At 42.7% G+C, this 21,359-nt stretch overlaps 1 protein-coding gene across 1 annotated transcript in view; it reads left to right on the top strand.

Moving 5' to 3' along the window:
• chd7 (chromodomain helicase DNA binding protein 7) overlaps positions 1 to 21,359 on the top strand; it is a 95,062-nt gene that overhangs the window by 20,605 nt on the left and 53,098 nt on the right. The window contains exons 2-4 of the mRNA XM_008433709.2: positions 4,899 to 6,429; positions 7,981 to 8,315; positions 17,260 to 17,732. Of these exons, the coding sequence (XP_008431931.1) occupies positions 4,995 to 6,429; positions 7,981 to 8,315; positions 17,260 to 17,732 (2,243 nt within the window). The 5' untranslated portion in view covers positions 4,899 to 4,994. The remainder of the gene's footprint in view (positions 1 to 4,898; positions 6,430 to 7,980; positions 8,316 to 17,259; positions 17,733 to 21,359) is intronic.

The following is a 21,359-nucleotide window of genomic DNA, read 5'->3' as shown; positions in this document are numbered from 1 at the left end:
TGCTCAAATTCTCCAGTTTTTGCTTAATTTCTTTTGTACAAATCCAACAAGCCCAAACCTATATCTTGACTCTCATTTTAAAGTAATTAAGTCTGCCTTTACTCTGATTCTATGGTAAACATGTAGGAACTGGTTTGTGAATTTAGTTCATGTTGAATATAGGACTTTATTCAAATGTTGACTCTCTAGTATCGTGGTTTGCTGCTGAGGTGAAAGTAAAGTTGATCAGCGTTGTACGTTCTTAGTCTTTGCACAGACTTGTTCTATTTACAGCCTTATTTATTATTATACTTTCCATGCAATCGAGTCTCCGTATTATCCTAAGCAGTATGCTTTTATAGTTTCAACAAAATATTTTCCATTTTAAATAATTGCTTTAGGAATGAGCGTCTGTTAGTTTAATGTCAAAACTTGGTTAAAAATGTATGTAATTATGCAGTGATCGAATCTGCCCTTGTACAAAGAACTTAAACCTGTTGGTGCCTGTCTCACATCTAACGCGTTTCTCCCAGCTGAGCATTTGACCCAGCACTATGAGCCCAAAGCATAGATGGAATAGCTATACAGGAGAAGCCCTTCGTAATGGAGGTTTGTTGGAACAATTCTGGAGTCGACCTGATGACTCGGCAATGAGAAACTTCCCACATACCTGAGACGGTGGCCTCAGTACAGGAACACATTGTGACTGATGGATCACCATGTTGTTGGGTTACTTTTTCTGTTGGTAATCTGTTGAGCAAATCGAGGCCCAAATACCACGAACGAAATAAAAAGATGAATATTGTGTAAGTATATGATCAGTGACATTTTTCTCATCTTCTTTTGGTAGTACTGGCCTTTATTGACATATACTAAGCAGGCAATGAGCTGAGATAGAAGGGGGAAGACACTATAGCCTAACTTTTTCCTTTTTTTTTTTTTTTTTACTCCTTTATTCAAGAGCCTCTTCCACACCTGTAGGCTGGATTAAAGATCCCCCCCTCCCTCTGACTCTCTAAGTGAGGTGGTCACAGGTCCATATCAGCTGACTCGTATTTGGGCAATCCAGTTTTGTGGGTCAAAGGGGGGGATGTAGCGATGATGACGTGTTGTTTGTGCGACTAACTAACGTTAGAATTAAAAACGAGACTCTAATATCATTTCAGATGAGAATGGCAAGAATGTGAGATGCATCATAAAATTTTAAAGCTCCCACTCAGCCAGTAACGGGAAGGCTAAACTGAGTTTGTTCATCAACATCTATACCATGTCGTTCAGGGCTCGTACTGATGATGATCAATCTATGACATTTAGCATTTTGGACAATGCCATCATTCCATTGAGTCTTTGCTGCCACGATACTCTGTCCAACTGGCTAAACTATTACATTATGTAAAATGCAAGTTCATATATTATCCAACAATTATCATACTCCAAATAGTCCTTTATGGCATCAGTACTTCATGCTGATACAGCAATGACGATATATCCACGATATGTTCATCCAGAACTGCAGGCTTCATTTTTCAAAATTCACAGCTTCGTGGAATGTCTCTGTATTGACTGCTTTGATGGAAATGTTTTGTGAAAGAGGCTACTATCACCATAACTTTGTCAACTTTGGTACCAGAGCGTTTCCCAAACCTGGCTGTCGGTGACCACTATCCTTCATGCTTTAGATATATCCTTATTCCACCTTACCATATTCCAGTGATGGCATGACTATTGAAGGGCAGCAGAAGCCTGTTAATCACCCATTCACTTAAGTCAGGTGTGCGAGGAGACGCTGAAAACTTTCAGGACAGTGATTCATGATGAGCAGTGTTGGGAATCAATGCTCTACCACGATTCTTTTTTATTTTGGCTATAAAAAAAAAGAACAAAAACCTAAGAACCATTGCTCTTGTTTATTAAATAGATGCATTGTAATTACTTTATGGTTGTATTTTTATCTTTAAAAATGTCTCTGGTTAGCTGTAAAACCTGTTGATTTTCCAGTTACAGGTTTGACTCTGCAACCTGGATCTTGGAGAAAAATGTTCATTTTGGATAAAATCATTTGAGCCTAAAAACATTAACATCTATATTGTGCTATTTGCACAATGTACAGTTGTGATATTATCTTGCCATGTCAATATTGGTCCCAGTTGACCCACATTCTCCACATATTTGATCCCATCACTTTCTGTGAGCTTTAGCATCCCACTCACCATTATCTACATTATGTATTTTGGTTTTATGGTTGAACCAGACATAGAATTGAAGTGCAGAGTCGGAATGCTAGACACTTGATATCTTGTTGACATCCAGATCTTGCGTCTAAATATTCCTTTGTGATATTGATATTGTGCACATTAATTTTGCAGTAGCATTTCCTAAGTTACTGTAAACACTATTGTCTGGTGTCCATAATTTGATGAAATAAATATGGAGATAAAAAACTGGTACGGGCCACTCCCCAGTCCTCCGCCATTCTTTTCCTAGCCATCATCTTATGCACACATACAGAAAAATTATTCGGTTCAACTTGACCTGATACTGCCACATGTTGGAAAGCATTTCACAAAAACTAAAATCAACGCCGTATATGAAAGAGTCTGCCATTTTTTTTTTTTTTTTCCCTGCCAGATTGAGCTTGTCCTTCTTCCAACCAAAATAAAACTTGTTGAATGTCGGATTTACTACACTTTAGAATTCGGAAAGGACTTGTGCATTCGGGTTAGTGAAGCTTTCTTTTGAAGCAATGTCAAATATATAACTGTGCGTGTCTTTGGATATCTTTCAGTTACTGAGCATATGAAATCAAACGGGGCTTGTTTTGGGTTCATGAAGTAATGCTGTAAAAGACTTGTTCATCCTGTTTACACAACAGAAGTAAAAGCTCATACCTGGCACTGTAAAATCCTCAAGGAGAATCTTGTTTTTTTTTCTTTTACTCTGACTTCTCAGACTGATGTAATGTAGCTTACTGAATTAGCCTTTTTGAACGTATAAATGAGTTGAAAGAGTAAAGGTACTCTAAAGTATGTCTGACTTGCAGTTATATTAACTGCTTTCTATTAAATTTCAAGCATTATTGAAGTAGTGACATTAATTAAACATTTAATAGCATCAGGTTTCTTCCTTTGTCTTAGCAAATTGAGAGATTTTGCATTGTTGTTGAGCACCTTTTTATTTTTTGGCCAATTCAAACATTAAAATATGTCAGCAGACATGAGAGATGAGCTTAGCTGTTAGCTTCCTGCTAGCTCTTCTCTAAAACAGCTGCCTTAGAATTACTCTGTGCTGCTGCTGCTGCAACACATAATGTGAGAGAATGGATTTTGCACGGGGGCATAATTACATTCAGGCACATTATATTTATCGATAAGGGAAACTTTACTAATGTTTGCCCACTCTGTTTGGGGAAATAATGAGGGTTTGGTCCCTGATACCTGCTGCGCTCTGTAATGAACCCATAAGTGGCTGAGGGGAAAAAAATGGTGGGTGGGAGGGAAGAATTGTGGAGGAAGAAAGAAACGAGGTGCAAGGGGGAGGGAAACCGTAGCAGCGGTACAAGTTGGCTCGGGTGTTGTTTTTACACCGCATAGAAGCAACAAGCAAACCTCCCCCCACCTCCTCCCTGTCCTGCTCTCCACTACTCAAACTCACTGATGCATGCTTCAATCCACCTACCCTCGCCCTCTCGCTCACGCAGAATGGGATGTTGCGTGGGCTACCGAATTAGTAGGATGACAATTAAATTCATATCGGTCGTTCTAATTTTAACACGGCTCGTTTTTCACCAACGTATACGTCCCGAGTGCGTTTTCCTGTTTGCTCTCTAGGAGAAGTGGGGGTCTTAAACCTAAAAAGAACAAAAGCAAGCAGGTGGTTAGTTCCTGTTGTCTTGAAACATCTGCCTGAGTAGTTATTGAATGGGCTGCCATGCGAGTAACTAAGTAGTGACTGACTGGTTTACGTAAAGTCTGTCTGCCCCGGTGGCTGGCTGATTCCTGGCTGGATGGCAGCTGCTGCTGTTCAAACAGAGCTGCATCTGCTCGGCCCTTTGTTCTAACGCACACTGATAAAAAAAAAAGAAACACACACTCGGTGACTCCAAGTGTGTGTTGGCAAAGAAAAGAAGTTCCTTTGTTTAGTTGTGAATTGGAGCTTGGGGGGCAGGGTGCGGGGGACGCTAATGCGAAATGAGTCTCTTTCCTGGTGTGGAGGTTAGTTTTTTTGTCTCCCCCCTGTTGTTGTGGTTACATATAATTAAGTTTGGTCATCTTTGAAACTTCTAGGGTTGGAAAAATTAGAAAGTGTTCAGAGTGAATTCTTTAAAATACCCCGTAAGTCAACCTTATTAGAGTACATTTCAGCAGTAAGGCAGTTCAGAGTGCTTTACGCCATTAAAAGATAATACTTCACCAAATGATCAAAGAAGCAGTGAACATTTTGTCAAATCATCATCAAATATATTGATATGTTACTATGATTCGAAAGCAACTCTAAACATTTGTTCGTTTAAAGGAACTCAGTGTTTTGGCTGTTTTTGCAGTTTTCTGGAAGTTTGTTGAAGATTTCAGGAGCATAGAAACTGAATGCTGCAACTCCATGTTTGTTTTCATGTAAGGAAAGTGATTTAGAGAAATGCTACACTGTCAATTTTAATTTCAAATGTAAAACACGATTTGATTTTATTTAAGATCATTTTAGTCATGCTGCAAAACTTTTGGCAAAGTAGCAATATTTACCAAAACTGCTTTAATTAGTCTGTGAAAGATCAGAGCAAAGGAAATGGCTGGATTTCCTTTGATGGGCTCTGATTGGTAATCGGCAGGTGAAATGCCAAAAAACACAAAGCGAAAACCTACAGCTACACTTTGCCGTTATGAATATTTCCACTAACGTCTTATTTTCTCTTTCTGTTTCTCCAGGAACCTTAATGAGGACGATGGAGTGGAACGCTTCAAATTAGTGGTTAGCTCTTCACTTCACAGCACACCTCCCATCTGTGGGCCCACCACCCAGCCATGGCGGACCCAGGGATGTTGAGCCTCTTTGGTGACGATGCAGGGTTGTTCTCGGACGAATTGGATAGTTTGGGAGACTGCTTCCCCCCGCAGTCAGCGGCTGGCCCAGCCAACCCACTCGCCCCGCCCACAAACCCGTCTCTGAACCACGAGCACCAGGGAACCAGGGCTTACCACCAAGGGATGCTTCACGGCACCGGGGCCGGACCGGGGCAGTCCAAACTGGGGCAGATGTATGAGCACAGCCCGTATACAGGCTACGATCAAGCGGGTGCCCCCGGAGGACGGATGATGGCCCAGAACGGTCCCAGCCAGGGCTCGCCGAATGTGAACACGGCCATGAACGGCATGACCTCCCACTACCACAACAACCCAGCTAACTCTAGCAACACTCACCACGGGTACCAGGGCGATGCTGGGGCAGCAGGAGGAGGCGGGGGCGGAGTTTGGGGCCCACAGCAGCAGAGCAGATCTGTGTATCAGCAAGCTTCAGCACCATCAGGGGCTGGTCCCAACCAGATGGGAAGCTACCAAATGTCTCAAGGCAACTACGCTGGCATGCAGGGTCCTCCTACATCCGGTGCAGCGCGCATGAATCAACACTACCCTTCACAGAGCATGGCCCCTGTTCCAGCTCAGGACCCATCTCACTACTTAGGACATGTTGGGATGGGTGGGGTCCAGATRAGACAGCCTCAGCCACAGCCCCAGAACTATCCCAACATGGGCCACGCACCTCGATACCCACACTCCCCTTCTAGACAACCTCCACACCAGCACCAACAGGGCATGGCACCGTTCGGGGGTGCTCAGTACCCTGGCTATCAGCCCCAGTATGCTGCCATGGGGCCTGGGATGGGCCAGGGGGCTAATGCTAACGTCAGCGCTAACACCAGCCAGGCCATGGGAGCGGGGCAGCTGGGCCAGAGGTTCAACCAGGGAGTGAGCTCAGCACCGGGGCAACAGGGACAACGATACCCCTCTGTTCCACCCCACCAGCCGCACTCTGCCTCAATGCAGCAGCAGGCAGGGCAGCAAGGCCAGCCTATGCACCCCCTAAACCACCCTCCGAATCTTCCCCAACCTCCAAACCAACCCCAGTCCCACCATACCGCCCCAGCTCAGGGATCTTACCCCTCCCCGTCGTCTATGTCCCCAATGCGGGTTCTGGGAACCCCGACTCCTCCTCCCCAGCAAGGAAGACCCCCCAGCGCAGGACTAGCCGGGCCTGCGGATGTCGCAGGATACACAGCAATGCATTCTCCGCCCAGCGCTATGGCCCATGCACAGAGAACTCCCCAGACCTCTCTATCTGCAGCACACCCACAACACCAGCAGCCCCACAACATGCCTCCCAGTGCAGGGCAAATTTATCCTGGCATGGGGCCTCAGCGTGGACCACAAATCGGGCCGACTCGGCTCCAGCAACCACAAGGTAAGCAGCCGTCAAACTTCATATTTACACTCATGCACCAACTGTAGAGTCTAAATACAAAACAAGGCTGGTGAAGTTTCTTTTTATTAAACAGATGGTTGAGAACATTTGGCACCATGTTGGTTCCGGTGAGAGTTTCTGTTCACGCTCATTTTATTAAGGTGGTGGAAATAAGGAGACATTGCTGGTATATTTAGAAACGACGCACAGATTTAATGGATTAACTTTTTTTTTTTCTTCCCCAAAGCTCAGTGCTCTGATCAAAGAGTCAGAAGGTGCTATATTTTGGGGAGTTGTGGGATCTTGCTTAGGATCAAAGATGAGGCTTGTAGAAATTTTACAAGATTGCATGTTTTCTTCCAACTTTTCCCCAATGTTTCCTGTATTCTTTGCAGATTCTTTAACTGGTTATATTTTTAAGTCATTGAAATATATAATTTTCTTTTTATATATGTGTCCGTTCCAGGACAGAAGGGAGAAAAGACCAAGACAGGACGAATTACAGTCTGACCATACACACATAAAACCTGCTTTATAAGAGGAAAAAAAGTCTGTCCTTTACAGACAAACTTTGCTGCCTCAGTGACACAGAAGTCCTTAAAAGTGCTCAAAAAGAGACGATAGCCTTAATTTTCAGGTATTCTGTGAGGGTAACCTAGCTCTTCATGGCGCTTTGGTGCAGAAACCAAGGAAACATGTTTGAGCCGATGACAAATTTCCTTGCAGATTAAAATATGAATGGATAAGTCTAACCATAAAACACAAATCTATAGTGATATTTGTGTCTTTTGAAACTTGTAATGAATCTTAAACTTCCATGATATACAATAGCGGTTTTAGGAAGAAAGATGCATATAAACCACATTGTAACAAGTAAAGGTTTAAATGTAGCTGCAACAAGAAAAAAAAAGAAAGTTTCTACTGGGATACGAACTCTTAAAATTAGTTTTTCCTCTTCTTTTTTCCCCATAAACAAGGGGTTTTATTTTAATGGACCAAGAGAACATCTTGGGACCACAGAATCTAACCTTATTTTGACTTTTTGATTAATGTAGATATGATTATTTGAAATGCATTGATATATTGCAATGTATCAATGCCTCGTTATGTAAGTTGACAAAACAGTCTAACAACGGTTTAAATCTCAAAACTTTGAGTCTTTAATCGTATCCCCAATTCCAGCAAAGAAGTAAATTTTTCTCCATCAAGTCTGAAGAATTGAATAAAATAAAAAAATGTATATCTGTTAAAGATTTTTCATCTGCATCTTAGTCCAAAATCTAGACTTTTTTGCCAGAAAGAAAGCCCAGAAATTTGCAGTAGGAGACAAATTCAACATTTAAACCAGTGACAGAATATGACCCAGATTTTGTCTGGATGCTGTCCAAAGGTTAACTGTGTCATCAGAATAAAAATGAAACGTTTTACTGGAACCATTCCTGTTGAGAGATAATAAATGGGAGTGGTACTAAGACTGAGCCCTGAGGAACTCCTATAACTGTATTGCTGTCACCACTATAATAATCCATCATCTTTTGTTTCTCTTTCCAGGGCCTCATGAAGCCTCAGTCAGCCAGGGGGGGGACCAGCGCCTGCTCCAGGCCCAACAGCAGGCCTCTCGAGGTGGGCAGCCCATGCCGTCTGCTCCTATGGGGTTCCAGGGTCCGCCTATTGGTCAACACGGAGCGCCTGCCCCTAACCAGGGCTTAGCTCCACCTGCCCAGAACACTCAGACGCAGCACACGCATCTGCCCCCACACCCCCACCACCTGCAAAGCACGCCCCCTCCTCCCAGCCAGGCCTCCCACCCATGGGCACCTCAGCCATCTGCCCCCCACCCACTCTCCTCACCCCCTCTTACCCCACAGAAAGTGCCTCACATACAGGTGAGTCTCCATCAAACGAACGCTTTGATGTGGTAGCGAAGCTGCGAGTGTGAGAGAGATCAAGACTATGCGCATTTGTTTTTGTGTGTGGGTGTTTTTCATGTGAATGTTTATTTTTCATGTGGGTGGGGAAATTGTGTGTATGTTTTTGGAGTCTAAGAGAAGTGTGTGCGCATGTTCATAAACGTGTGTGTGTGTGTCTGCGTGTGTGTGTGTGTGTGTGTGTGTGTACACATGACATTTGAGAACGCAGCGGTGTATCGGGTACTGGATCATTGGGGTTTTGTGTGTGTTTTTGCCCTTTGTGTGTGCCGGTGTCTGCCCTGTGTGTGGTTGTATTTCCGTGTGTGTGTATGGGGGGGGGAAATGGATTCTTGCAGCTGTTTGCTTCCTGTGAGCTGCATATCCTGAGACACGTGTGCAACACACACATGCACACAGGCACGCGCACAGAGGCGCCACCAGAATAATCTCTCCTCGCTCTTGGTCCCACTCTTCCCCCCTCCCCACCTTGTATAGAGGAAACCTCCCTTCCTGTCTCCCCCCCTTCCCCGTCTCCTCTCTTTCCGCTCTCTCTCCACTTGTCTGTCTTTCTCACTGTTTGTCTTATCCACTTCAGGGATATCATCACTGACCTAATGCTGTGTAGTGAGAAGTACAGAGAGATGGGCAGAAAAGGCAGATGGTTTATAAGATGAAATAAATGTCTGGTAAGATTTTAGAAGGTTGTAAAATTGGCTGTGAAACTGAGGTGAAAGAGTGGAACAACTTGATTTCACTGCTGGAAATCTTCTCCAGCAACCAGGGCAGCTTTCTGGGGGCATTCTCCTCTTACAGGAACCAGGACCAGTAGTAGAAATGTATCCCAGACTCCTGCTCTGGTTGGGTGATAATAGTAGAAGTAGTTTTATTTATATAGCACTTTTTTTTTTAATCAACAAGGCAGATCAAAGTGCTAGTACTTTTCGTATCTTCATATGAAGGGTGTAAATTGGCCTTCTCCCTGTTTAACGTTGTTGAAGATTCATATTTCACATTGATTTCAAATTGTATAACAGGATTATTTGGTGTGTTTTTTTTCCTTACCAACCTGCACACCCAGTAACTTATGTTAAATATCACAGCTTTAGGGCAATTACATTCAAATACCTTAAAGAAGCAGCTAACCTTGGTGTATTTATGTATTCAACATAAACACAGTTAAACTTACATTATCTCTCTCTTCCGTACATTGAAAACAGCATTAAGATTTCCTATTTTCTCAGTCTGTAGCGGCCTTCTTTAGCATTTAAATCACAACTGCTACCAAGGAATCCTATTAATGCTGTTGGTCTGACTTCACTGTTTTCACTGTAAATCTGCAGTTTTAACAGATTTGCATCCTATAATAGCTGTAGTTCATCTCATATGTATTAAGTTGTTGAAGTTGCAACATACTTTCGCAGGAGGAATGTGATCATCTCACCATTAGTTGTAGTTTCCATAAACAGCCAGATTTTGGACGTCACTTTGAAATATGCACACTTGGTGAAATGGAAACTTCAGAGACACGGGGTCCCAAAAGTCTTTAAAGTTCTTAAATTTGTTTATCTTAAAATGTCTTCAATCCACATTGAAAGAGCAAGTTTGCCTTAAATAGTATCACCTTCCTAAAATTATGTCCTAAGACTTTTATTGCCAAGTCATTTTGGCAAAATGAAACTCGTCACCTCTTTTTTTTTTTTTTTATCATTTCTGTATTGCAGCAGATCCTTAAATTTTGTCAAGACGGGACTATTTAATCTGATGTATTCTATGGGATTTTGTTCACTCTTGGGACTTTTCTGTCAGGCAAAASTTTGAGTCACACTCATTGCATTCTGTGACTCGAGAGGGCTGAAGCTACCGCTAACATACCTCACTAGCCGTCTAAGTTTTTTGTATGGGAAAGATCAAATTTATCGTCACTGGGCTGGATGACATTTGTACATTTCTGAGGAGATATAGGTCTTGAATTTTATTCATAATGATCTTATGAAATCTTGCATATAAATTGTTGAAACATGCAGAATCTGACAGATTCGCTTCCATGGGGAAAATATTTTGGGGAAGACACAGTGCATCTGATGAGGAGCACAGGATCCTTAGAAAAAGAGAGGAGGGCTGGTGGGGAGAAGTTCTCATTTCCAATAGTCACATTTGTGTGTTGGAGTCGCCCGCGTCACGTGCCCCTCGCCTTCCATTAGCTTGTTTTGTTGCTCAAAGCCCCCTTTCTCCACTGACCCATTCATACACAATAGCAGCCCTGTGGCCACACAAACACAGAGCTAGTCCCCTCTTTCTCTTCCCTCTGCTTCCCTACCCTCGCCTAGCGCTCCCCATCTCCAAGACGGCGTTTGCCGCGTTCTGTGGTTGACATTTCAGCCGTCACACTTAATTTATCCAGGACTCCTGACCTAGATGCCAGGTTGACTGGTGAGCCCCACTTCTCGCCTGGGCGAACCGCGTGCTCCGTCCCGACTTAAGCTGCCGTCCCCCGCTTCCCCTGTTGACACACACACATACACACACAAGCATTGATAGTGTGGTCCAGAATAGGATGGTGAATTGCCTTGAGAAATAGGAGAGCCTCACTAGAGGAGTTGAGGAGGGGGTGTGTGTGGCACAGAAAGGGAGTTCATCTCATGATGCACTTGTTAGAAAGAGCTACACACACACGCACACACCAAACTGGTCGGTCAGTCAGTCAGTCAGTCAGTCATGATGACTGCATGTCTGGTACTCTAAGCTCCATCTGTTCACTAAGCATGGTTATTACACACGCACACACACACATACGCACACGGGCCTTCGTCAGCATCTCAAGGTCACAGCTCAGGCAGAATGCTGTGCTGTGACCTTTATTCTACAACTCGCACACACATACACACACAATGTTGCGTGCAGCACTCCGATTGACATATAACATGCTTGTCTCGCCCCTCCCCCCCTACTCATCTCACAGTCAGAGAGCTGTTATGCTATTTAGCTCGCTAAGATTCTCCAGCTTCATGCAAACGCTTTTCCGCGTTCAGGCACATCTTGTTCTGATTTTCTGTTTTTCTCAAATTAATTTAGTCATTCTGCTAGTTTTGTTGAGCGTTTCRGCAAGTTAAAGCAAATTGTGCTCTGGATTCCTCCTACTGTCTGTGTTCTCTCTAAATGTCATGTTTGCTCTTTCTAAAACAATGTGTTCAACAAAAATAAATGGCTCTGAATATCCGCAGTAGATCGCTTTAACTGAATCTTGTTATGAGGTGCACTTGAGCAGCTGGACACAAAATTTCCAATTTCATCATGTTTTTGTTTGTAATTTTAGATCAACTGCTAGGCTAGGGGGGGAGCTTTAATATGTATTGAACAGGAAGTGCAGTGAAGTGGACGGAGCACTACCTAGAATTTATTTATTTTTTTCCCCCCAACATACGTATTGGTCAGCCGCACATAATGTTTTAATAAAAAATATTGGAAGCTTCTGATTGCTATTTATTCTGTAAACATATGGCTCGCTTTATTTTTCCGGCTGGTAAAACATTCGGAGGTCAAATCTTCAAAAAGGAAAGAACAACTGCAGAGACATTCAACCAATCAAGTTTAAACTTTGCCATAAATGTAGATCATCAAAATTAGTGTTGCAGCCAGTCTACGTCTTTACATCTTGTAACTAGCGGTGCCTGACAACCCTTTTAAACAGCTTGCAAGCTTGTGTGCGTTACAAGTCCTCTGCAGGATTGAAGTGTTTAACCCACATTTGGGGCATGAATCTAACTTAATGATGGGGTGTGTGAGATTTTCAGTGAGGCATCCCCTCCTTTACATCTCTAGGTGATGGTTATAATTAACAATTTATACCTGGATGGCAAAGCCTGTGTCATCTGCCCACTAACGTCTGCTAGGTTATTGCTTGCAGCCCAGACCGCACTGACTGCAGTGATAATACTCCCTTTCAAATTGTGCCACTTAACATTCCCCACAGAAACTTTGGGGTAAGATCATGACTGTTGTTTTTTTTCCTTTTCTTTACTTTTCGTAGTTCAAGTTTAAATCAGCTAATTAACAGAGCACACTTCACCGGGTTTACATTTGCTCCACTGATACTGCTTGGTTTCTAGTGATGATGCATATTTTCATTAAATACAGCTAGGACAGGTTTTCTGGTTTCACCCGTTAGGATAATTCATACCTTGGGGAAAACAAGAACCCAGAACTTCAAAAATACTGAGAAATTACTTTTTTCCCTCTTTTCTTTCTTCTACTTTGAGGAGAAAGCATATAATTCAGTGCATTACTGCCTCTTAAGACGCTGTAGCAAAAAACTGCAAATATATCAGTGAGTACTATTGGACAACAAATCAAGAAAAAACGGGATGAATAGAGATACATGCATGGGTCCTATCGGTTCATCTGCTTTCAAGCATCCCATCAGCATGAGGCTGAACAGTCTGAGCAAACTTTTAATGATCAAATCCATACTAGATGATTCTACAAACTGGTTTCAATACACAATTTGAAGTTTTAACCATTTATTTGTAAAAACAAACAATATATCCCCCAATATTATATCTTGTGAGCAGAAGATGCCGTTAAAGCACTATTAATATTAGCAATTGTATGTGTTTTTGTGATAAACTTCCCTTTGTGTTTCTACAAATTGAATGCATCGTGTAATTAACCTGTAAACACAACAATGCTTCTCCATGCCGTCGATAGCCATTCTTAAAAGTGCTGTAGTTTGTATGAAGAGCTTAGTACTTACACCAGGTGTTTACTCCTCTAGACTGCCGCCGCTAGTCTAGAGGAGCTTTGTATGAGCAGGGATTAAAGCTGTCAAAGGAGAATCGAGGATTCCCAAAACATGGATGAATGGGTCTAAGCAGCAATCCTGGAAAGTCTTTGAGCGAATGACATAACATATACAGGTCCTTCTAAAAAAAATTAGCATATTGTGATAAAGTTAATTATTTTCCATAATGTAATGATAAAAATTAATCTCTCATATATTTTAGATTCATTGCACACCAAACTGAAATATTTCAGGTCTTTTATTGTTTTAATGCTGATTATTTTGGCATACAGCTCATGAAAACCCAAAATCCCTGTCTCAAAAAATTAGCACATTTCATCCGACCAATAAAAGAAAAGTGTTTTAATACCAAAAATGTCAAACTTCACATAATTATGTTCAGTTATGCACTCAATACTTGGTCAGGAATCCTTTTGCAGTCTTCAATGCGGCGTGGCATGGAGGCAATCAGCCTGTGGCTCTGCTGAGGTGTTAAGGAGGCCCAGAATGCTTCGATGGCGGCCTTAAGCTCATCCAGAGTTTTGGGTCTTGCGTCTCTCAACTTTCTCTTCACAATATCCCACAGATTCTCTATGGGGTTCAGGTCAGGAGAGTTGGCAGGCCAATTGAGCACAGTAATACCATGGTCAGTAAAAACAGTGGTTTTGGCACTGTGAGCAGGTGCCAGGTTGTGTTGAAAAATKAAATCTTCATCTCCATAAAGCTTTTCAGCAGATGGAAGCATGAAGGGCTCCAAAACCTCCTGATAGCTGCTGCATTGACCCTGCCCTTGATAAAACACAGTGGACCAACACCAGCAGCTGACATGGCTCCCCAGACCATCACTGACTGTGGGTACTTGACACTGGACTTCTGGCATTTTGGCATTTCCTTCTCCCCAGACTTCCTCCAGACTCTGGCACTTTGATTTCCTAATGAAATGCAAAATTTGCTTTTATCCAAAAAAAAGTACTTTGGACCACTGAGCAACAGTCCAGGGCTGCTTCTCTGTAGCCCAGGTCAGACTCTTCTGCCGCCGTTTCTGGTTCAACAGTGGCTTGACCTGGGAAATGCAGCACCTGTAGCCCATTTCCTGCACGCGCCTGTGCACGGTGGCTCTCGATGTTTCTACTCCAGACTCAGTCCACTGCTTCCACAGGTCCTCCTAGGTCTGGAATCGGCCCTTCTCCACAATCTTCCTCAGGGCCACCTCTTCTCGTTGTTCAGCGTTTTCTGCCACACTTTTTTTCTTTCCACAGACTTCCCACTGAGGTGCCTTGATACAGCACTCTGGGAACAGCCTATTCGTTCAGAAATTTCTTTCTGTGTCTTACCCTCTTGCTTGAGGGCGTCAATGATGGCCTTCTGGCCAGCAGTCAGGTCAGCAGTCTTACCCATGGTTGCGGTTTTGAGTAATGAACCAGGCTGGGAGTTTTTAAAAGCCTCAGGAATCTTTTGCAGGTGTTTAGAGTTACTTTGTTGATTCAGATGATGAGGTTAACTGCTCGTTCAGAGAACCTTTTCATGATATGCTAATTTTTTGAGACAGGGATTTTGGGTTTTCATGAGCTGTATGCCGAAATCATCAGTATTAAAACAATAAAAGACCTGAAATATTTCAGTTGGTGAGCAATGAATCTAAAATATGACAGTTTAATTTTTATCATTACATTATGGAAAATAATGAACTTTATCACAATATGCTAATTTTTTGAGAAGGACCTGTAAATCTAAAAAAAAAAATTTTGGATTTCGCATTATACCCCCTAACGTCCTTTAACAGAAATCCTTTTTTCCAGACTTTAGTCTTGGTGTTTGCAACACAACTAACTTTTCAAAGCAAATTCTGAATATGCATAATTAAATATCCCATTTATAAAAGGTCTTTGTTAGGCAAATGTGTGTTTGGATCCCTTAAGAAGATGCATTAGATTGGAACATTAGACGGTCTGGTTTATGCCAGTGGTTTTTATCTGAGCAATGAAAGCTTTCGTTACAGCTTCAAGTTTCATAAATGGCAGTCGTCACTATACGTAAGGGATTTAATGGTAGGGAGAAAGTCCACCTGATGCTGTACAGCATTTCCTGGCGGCATGGTAATGGGAGACCTTTGGACTTTATAAGATAGTCAAATGATGTGCTTGTTTTATCATCCCAGATGCAGCGTGCAGCGAAGTTTTGACTACAGCTGAAACTATTTTGCTTTTGTTTCCCCTGAACATGGTTTATTAAATAGGCAAGTTGTTTGGCAGATTACTTGAGCAGTACATAGCTGCAATACAACAAAACAGAGGTCAGCGGATGTCAGAAAAGTCTGGTGTTATAATGTTAATAATTAGACAATAGATGGTTTTCATGACCCGTACCGTAGTTACACCTGAGCATCTTTGGTGTGTAGTTTGGATCTTTTTCTTCAGTTCTTTGAGTCACCGCTTGTTTTTCAACGTGTTTTGGACGATATAATGGCCCTTTTTTGGTTGGAGATGCTTTAAAATGTCGACATGTTAAATTCATACTGCAGAACACCAAACCTGACGCAGCAGTGAGGTGTGTGTGTGCGCGCGCCATTGTGTACACACCGTGCATCTCCATTGTCATTCCTGTGATTGATTACCTAAGAAGCTTGGCAGGAGGACAGATTTATCTCTTGGCACTGCATCTCACCATCTCTCTCTCTCTTTTTCCGCTACCGTCTCTCTATCCCTCACTCCTCTGGTTTACCCTCCCTTCCCCCAGATTTGTGCGTCTAAATGGCTCAGTTTACGTGTGTGTCAGCAGGTGTTTGTGGGGGGGTTGTGTGATGTGTGACCTTGCAGCACTTCTGGGGTTGTGTGTACATTAGCATTCTTCTGATGGAAGTGAACTTTCAGCGATGGCATCCAAACTCTTTCCTCCTCCATGTGAATAAACTATAGTGTATATGAGTGTGTGTGTGTGTGTGTGTAGAGAGAGAAACTTGCTGATGCTCACACACGCGTAAAGGAAAAAGAAAAGCGCACGTGTTATACATGCACACCAACGGACTCTCAAAGGCATAGTGTCTCTGGCTGTGCTACGGCGCGCGCACACACACATTCTCCCTCGCTGTGCCTTTTTGAAGTATGGAGATAATTTATTCGTGTCATGATGCCTGATTTCCCATCTGCTACTGGGACCCTGAGCAGCTGGAGAGAGAGAAAGCGGGAGGGAGGCAGGGAGGGAGAGAAGAGAGGGAGGGGGGAGGAGAGGCAGCTGGAGAGGCTCCCAACAGCTGGTAACCAGTTTCCTGTCACCGAAAGCTTACTTGGGAGCAAAGAGGAGGTGCAGGAAGAAGGAGCACCGAGATTAGTCTACAGGAGAGAGGAAAAATGAGGTGTCAGCCGGTTTGTTTACTAAGGTTAGCCTGCTGGAGGACGAGGCGGGGGGGGGGGGGGTGGAGGAAGGCGGAAACTGTAGCAACAGGGAGTCAAGGATGGGGAGGAGATGGCAGCCGTGCTCATGGATGGATAGAAAGATGATCCCCTTTTACCCCTCTGCTCTGTTGGCTGCCATTACTGACTGATTCAACCGCCACCTTTCAATCCATCGGTATTGACTGACAGGCTGGTTGACAAACCAGTGTTGAAGCAGAACAAAAGCAGGAGACTGGGATCAGATTGTCACAGTTTGGTGCAATAGTTTCTCTGGAAAAGGAAAATGAATAATTTAAATTCTATGTTTTGATATTGGCAACCAATCAGCAGACACGCTTGGTAGAGTATTTGTCAGACAATCGCGATGTATTCAGTTGTAATTGTTTAACTTTTTAACTTTTGTCAAAATTCAAAGTGACTGCTTTGCTGATTTAATATTGAAAATTTATGTCATGTAGGCTAAGAATTTAAAATACACAAAACAACCCATTTTCAACTCGTATTCCTGTATTTTTAGTCTGCAAGAATAAATATTTTTTTGTAGTTATCAGTGAATGAAACTTTGCTAAACCAGCATTTGCAGTTCTGTCTTAAATTATGAAATGATCCAAGAAAGTTTCATTTAAAACGGTTATAATTTGCGTGTCATTTCTGAAATTGTCTTTTTATGGTCAAGTGAATTATTCATGTCTTTGCTATTTAAAGTTTCTAAACTATTAAATGTGATGTTTTTTTTCCCTTCCTCCCACAGCATTCCCCCTCAGACCTGTCAGGTGATGCCTCAATGATGGTTACCGACAGGCCGGCGGTTGGTGCCGGAGCCCCCAACCAGCCTATCAGCACAGAGAAGCCTACTGATCAGGAGACCAAGCCAAAAAAGAAGAAGAAAAAGAAAGCTAAAGCAGTGGAAGAAAAAGAAGATGGAGGCAAGAAAGAAGCAAGGGAAGGAGGAGATGAAGACGTAAAGTCTGAGTTTCCTGCAGCAGGAAGCAATGCAAGTGAACAGCTTATTGGCACAGGAGCTGTTGAAGGGAGTTTGCCGCCACCGGAGGAGAAGAAGAAGCGGAAAAAGAAACCAAAGGAGAAGACGGAGGGCAAGGAGCCCAAAGAGCCCAAGACCCCGAAGACCCCCAAAACACCCAAGACTCCCAAAGAGCCCAAGGAGCCCAAGGAGAAGAAAGCCAAGACCACCACACCCAAGGCCAAGACTCCCAAGAAAACCAGGTAGAAACACCTGAAACTACTCATAAAGATAATTATCCAGTGGTTTATTTTTTTCCTACCAAAAAAGTTTGCCAACAAGTGAAACAACAATAGAATTTTGCAAAATGCAATTTTTCAGAAGTGTACTGAAGAAAATACAGCTAACTCTCCGTTGTGGTTATTTGGGTTAATTACATCACCAGAATTGAGCTGATCAGATGGCTTTAGCGCGCACTCGCACGCACGCACGCACGCACGCACGCACGCACACGCACACACACACACACACACACACACACACACACACACTCACTGTGGCGACGAGAAACATTTACATATTCCGACCTAGATTCTCAAGCATTCCACTTTCATTGGAGTTGCACAGAGTTCAACCTCATGTGTTTGAGCCAGTTTGTTCCAAATGACTCTGAAACCATGATTTATGGGTCGCTGAAGCAAACGGTGATGACGGGTATCATGTCCAGAACTTGAACTGGCACCAAACTGTTTATTTTCCCTTTGCTTTTAGACCGACCCGTTCAGACTGCTTTGGTTGTTCTCATCGACAGCTTCCCACGTGTTTAAACACAATTGGAAAAACTGAAATAAAACTAATTGGGTTGCTTTCTGGCTTGTGTGATGGCATCGGAGAGAATTTTGGATGGGAAATGTTTCTTGATCAAAACGGTTTGCAACAGCATCAAAACCTGATAAAGAAATTTTGTGCATGTGACAAAATTATTTTCACATAAATGCTAAGAGTCCAGGCGATACTTATAACTGAAACCGTCTCTGTGCAACTTCCTCTACAGTTATTGCTTTATTATACTGTGCAATTCTCAAATTCCTGAAATGTATTTGGGTTTATTACCAGGTTGTTATATTTTCGGTTCCGCATAAACTCAAGCTGCTTTCAGTAAAAGTAACTGAGAAAATACACTCCGTATTTATTTCACCTTCTCTCAATCCCACACGTCATAATCCCAGATAGTCTAAGAGGCGAGATTGATTTGATGCATCACAGGAAATCTTCTTGCATTTATATTGAAAGCCCTAAGTGACTTCACACACATAAACACGAGCTCGTCCACACACATGCACACGCCGTATCCATCACTCATGTGACCGACCAGGGGGAACTGAAAGGGTCACAACCTCTGAGCTGTGAACTGTAGCACACAGTGTTTATGTGGGTGTGACTCTCTGATCACAGAGTTTGGCGAAGCATGGAGCGAGGGCTCTGTGACGGATCCGAGTATCAGTCATATTCATACATCGCTGTGTCAGACACCGAGCTGCGCGGCCGGAACTTCAGGTGGAAGGTGAAGCTCTGCTCCGGGTCGTGCCTGTCACCCTGCCTGGACATGTCTCAGACAGACTGACTCGGTGACACTCGTCGTAAACCTTTTAAATGTTCATTATCCTTTCAGAGTAAATCTATGCGGTTTATGAGCTGTGCAATTATTTCGGAGACTCGAGTAGGAGTTTCTGGTGGCGGATTAACACACATTTTGGATTCTGTGGAGCATTTCTGCCAGCAGGAGAGTGTATGTGGGATTGAGTCAAAATAAACCACAGTGTGTGTTCATTATAACGAAGGAACATGTTACTTAATGGCTCCCTCTATTTGAACAATAGAGTTTTATGGCACAGATCAGTTGGATACGTTGGGCTCTGAATTCACACCTACTAGTTAGATAAATTCACTGATGGTGTGGTTCATCTCGCGTTAAATATAGCATATTTAATTCTTCTAAATGTTGACTGATAAAAGGAAGTGTGAAGAGAATGATGATTAAAGCAGGATGCAGATTTTCTTGACTGAACATATAATTATCAGTTTTTGTCGATATTACCTCTGTTTGAATATTTACTCTGTGCTCTCTGGTCTTATCTTTTCTCACTTTTTCTAACAGCTGTTATCACAGTCCTCTTTTTACTTTCCGAGGCAGCAAACAGTAAGCACTGTTGTTTCCTATACGTATCGATTACTCAGTCTGGATATGGATGTTTTCTCTGCCATAAACGTAAAGAAACATCGGCTGTTTACCAGAATTGAACGATTTTTATTTTGATTGGTCTGTCCAAATAGTCAGAAATGGAAAAATCCAACCATTACCATACTGGTAAATTTCTCATGTTTAGGCACAATGAGGCAGCACTCTGAACAACACTCTTTGGTGTGGTAGGTGTTACTTAAGGAAGTACACTTAGTTTATTGTTTTCATTACCAGTGAAGGGTTGAAAATGAAGTCAGAAGAGAACTGAAGAACAAACATGGGGTTTAAAAGAAAACTATTTTCCACAATATGTTTCTTCTGACTTTGAGAAAGCATGACATTCGGGAGATAATAGGAAGGCTGAACACTCTACTTCGGACTAGCAGGAGTAATTGGTAATCACCTGGTGGAACTGTGCTTCTTCTGATCTCATTATACGAACTACTTCTCAGTTGAATGCTCCTTAGAATGCAAACAGCATAATGAGGATTGTTGTGATGACGTGAAGGAGTGTCAGAAAGAGCAGGAGCTTCTTAAAGAGACAGAGGCCCAATTTCTAATCTACAAATTACAAAGTCAAATTTCTTTTATCTTTGATTTTTATGGCATTTTTCATAATGAAGGGTAGCGTAGTTACTTAATCGCTCTATAAAATTGCCATATATACCTGGAAAACACTCAATACTGCCTCTTCAAAAGATTAAAAAAGTGGTTTGGCTGTTATGGTACCTTGTTTTAATTGATTTCTTTAAAAACTTCTGAACCTGAAGCCAGGTTCTGGAGCTTTTTGACTAAATCGTTTCGTTCAACTTTAAAAGTTTTGGGACCCATTGCTAAAGAAAATGCATAAGAAAACTGCTGTATTTGCTATGCAGACTGGGCTAATCATGCTAATTGCTGGCATATGATGCTAAAGACAGTTTAAAATTGCATCTAGTTTTTTTTTTTTTTGTCAATGTAGAATAGCTTTTTGTATCTATAAATACTTTCTAGGTGTAGGAACACTAGAAGGTTCAGTATTATTATTCCAAGAGTGAAAGTATATTTGTCCAATATCAGCACCAGGATTTCAAAGCTCTACAAGACCCACACGTTTGAAATCGGCCTCAAAACTCTGATTTCCAAATCTCTGATTTCTTTGCACTTTGTTTCACAAAGTCCGTAATCTAAGGAGTAGCGCAAAACTGTAGAGGGCTTCGGGGTGTTTTGCGAGGCTCAGCACATCATTGTGAAGGTGGAAACTTGATCGGACTGAGGAATGTGTCAGGACGCGCCCCCCATCCCGCTCTCGCCCCACGTCCTTCAGTCTCTCTCATCTCTCTTTCCTCTCGGCCTCTTTTTTTATCCCTGGCGAAGGAGGAGGGCCGCAGCAGCAGGCAGGGGGTCAGCGCTGGGGGAGGTTTGGTGGGTGTGTGAATGCATGCACACGCCGGCCACTAGAAGAGAGCCGGGGCGTGGAGGTGGGGCAGATGAGTGGGCTGGACTTTTGTGTGCACATGCATGTCTTGAGGGGGGGAAGGGATGGGGGAGTCATTGGTAATCTTTGTGGCAGAAAATGGCGTCTAATGATAATGAGGGCCATGCTGCTGACCACTCCACAGCCCTGTGTGTGTGTGTGTGTGTGTGTGTGTGTGTGTGTGTGTGTGTG

This window comes from Poecilia reticulata, linkage group LG17, assembly GCF_000633615.1.
Source record: "Poecilia reticulata strain Guanapo linkage group LG17, Guppy_female_1.0+MT, whole genome shotgun sequence".
NCBI lineage: Eukaryota > Metazoa > Chordata > Actinopteri > Cyprinodontiformes > Poeciliidae > Poecilia > Poecilia reticulata.
The sequence above is the reverse complement of the archived record's forward strand: the minus strand, read 5'-3'. Positions and strand labels throughout refer to the sequence as shown.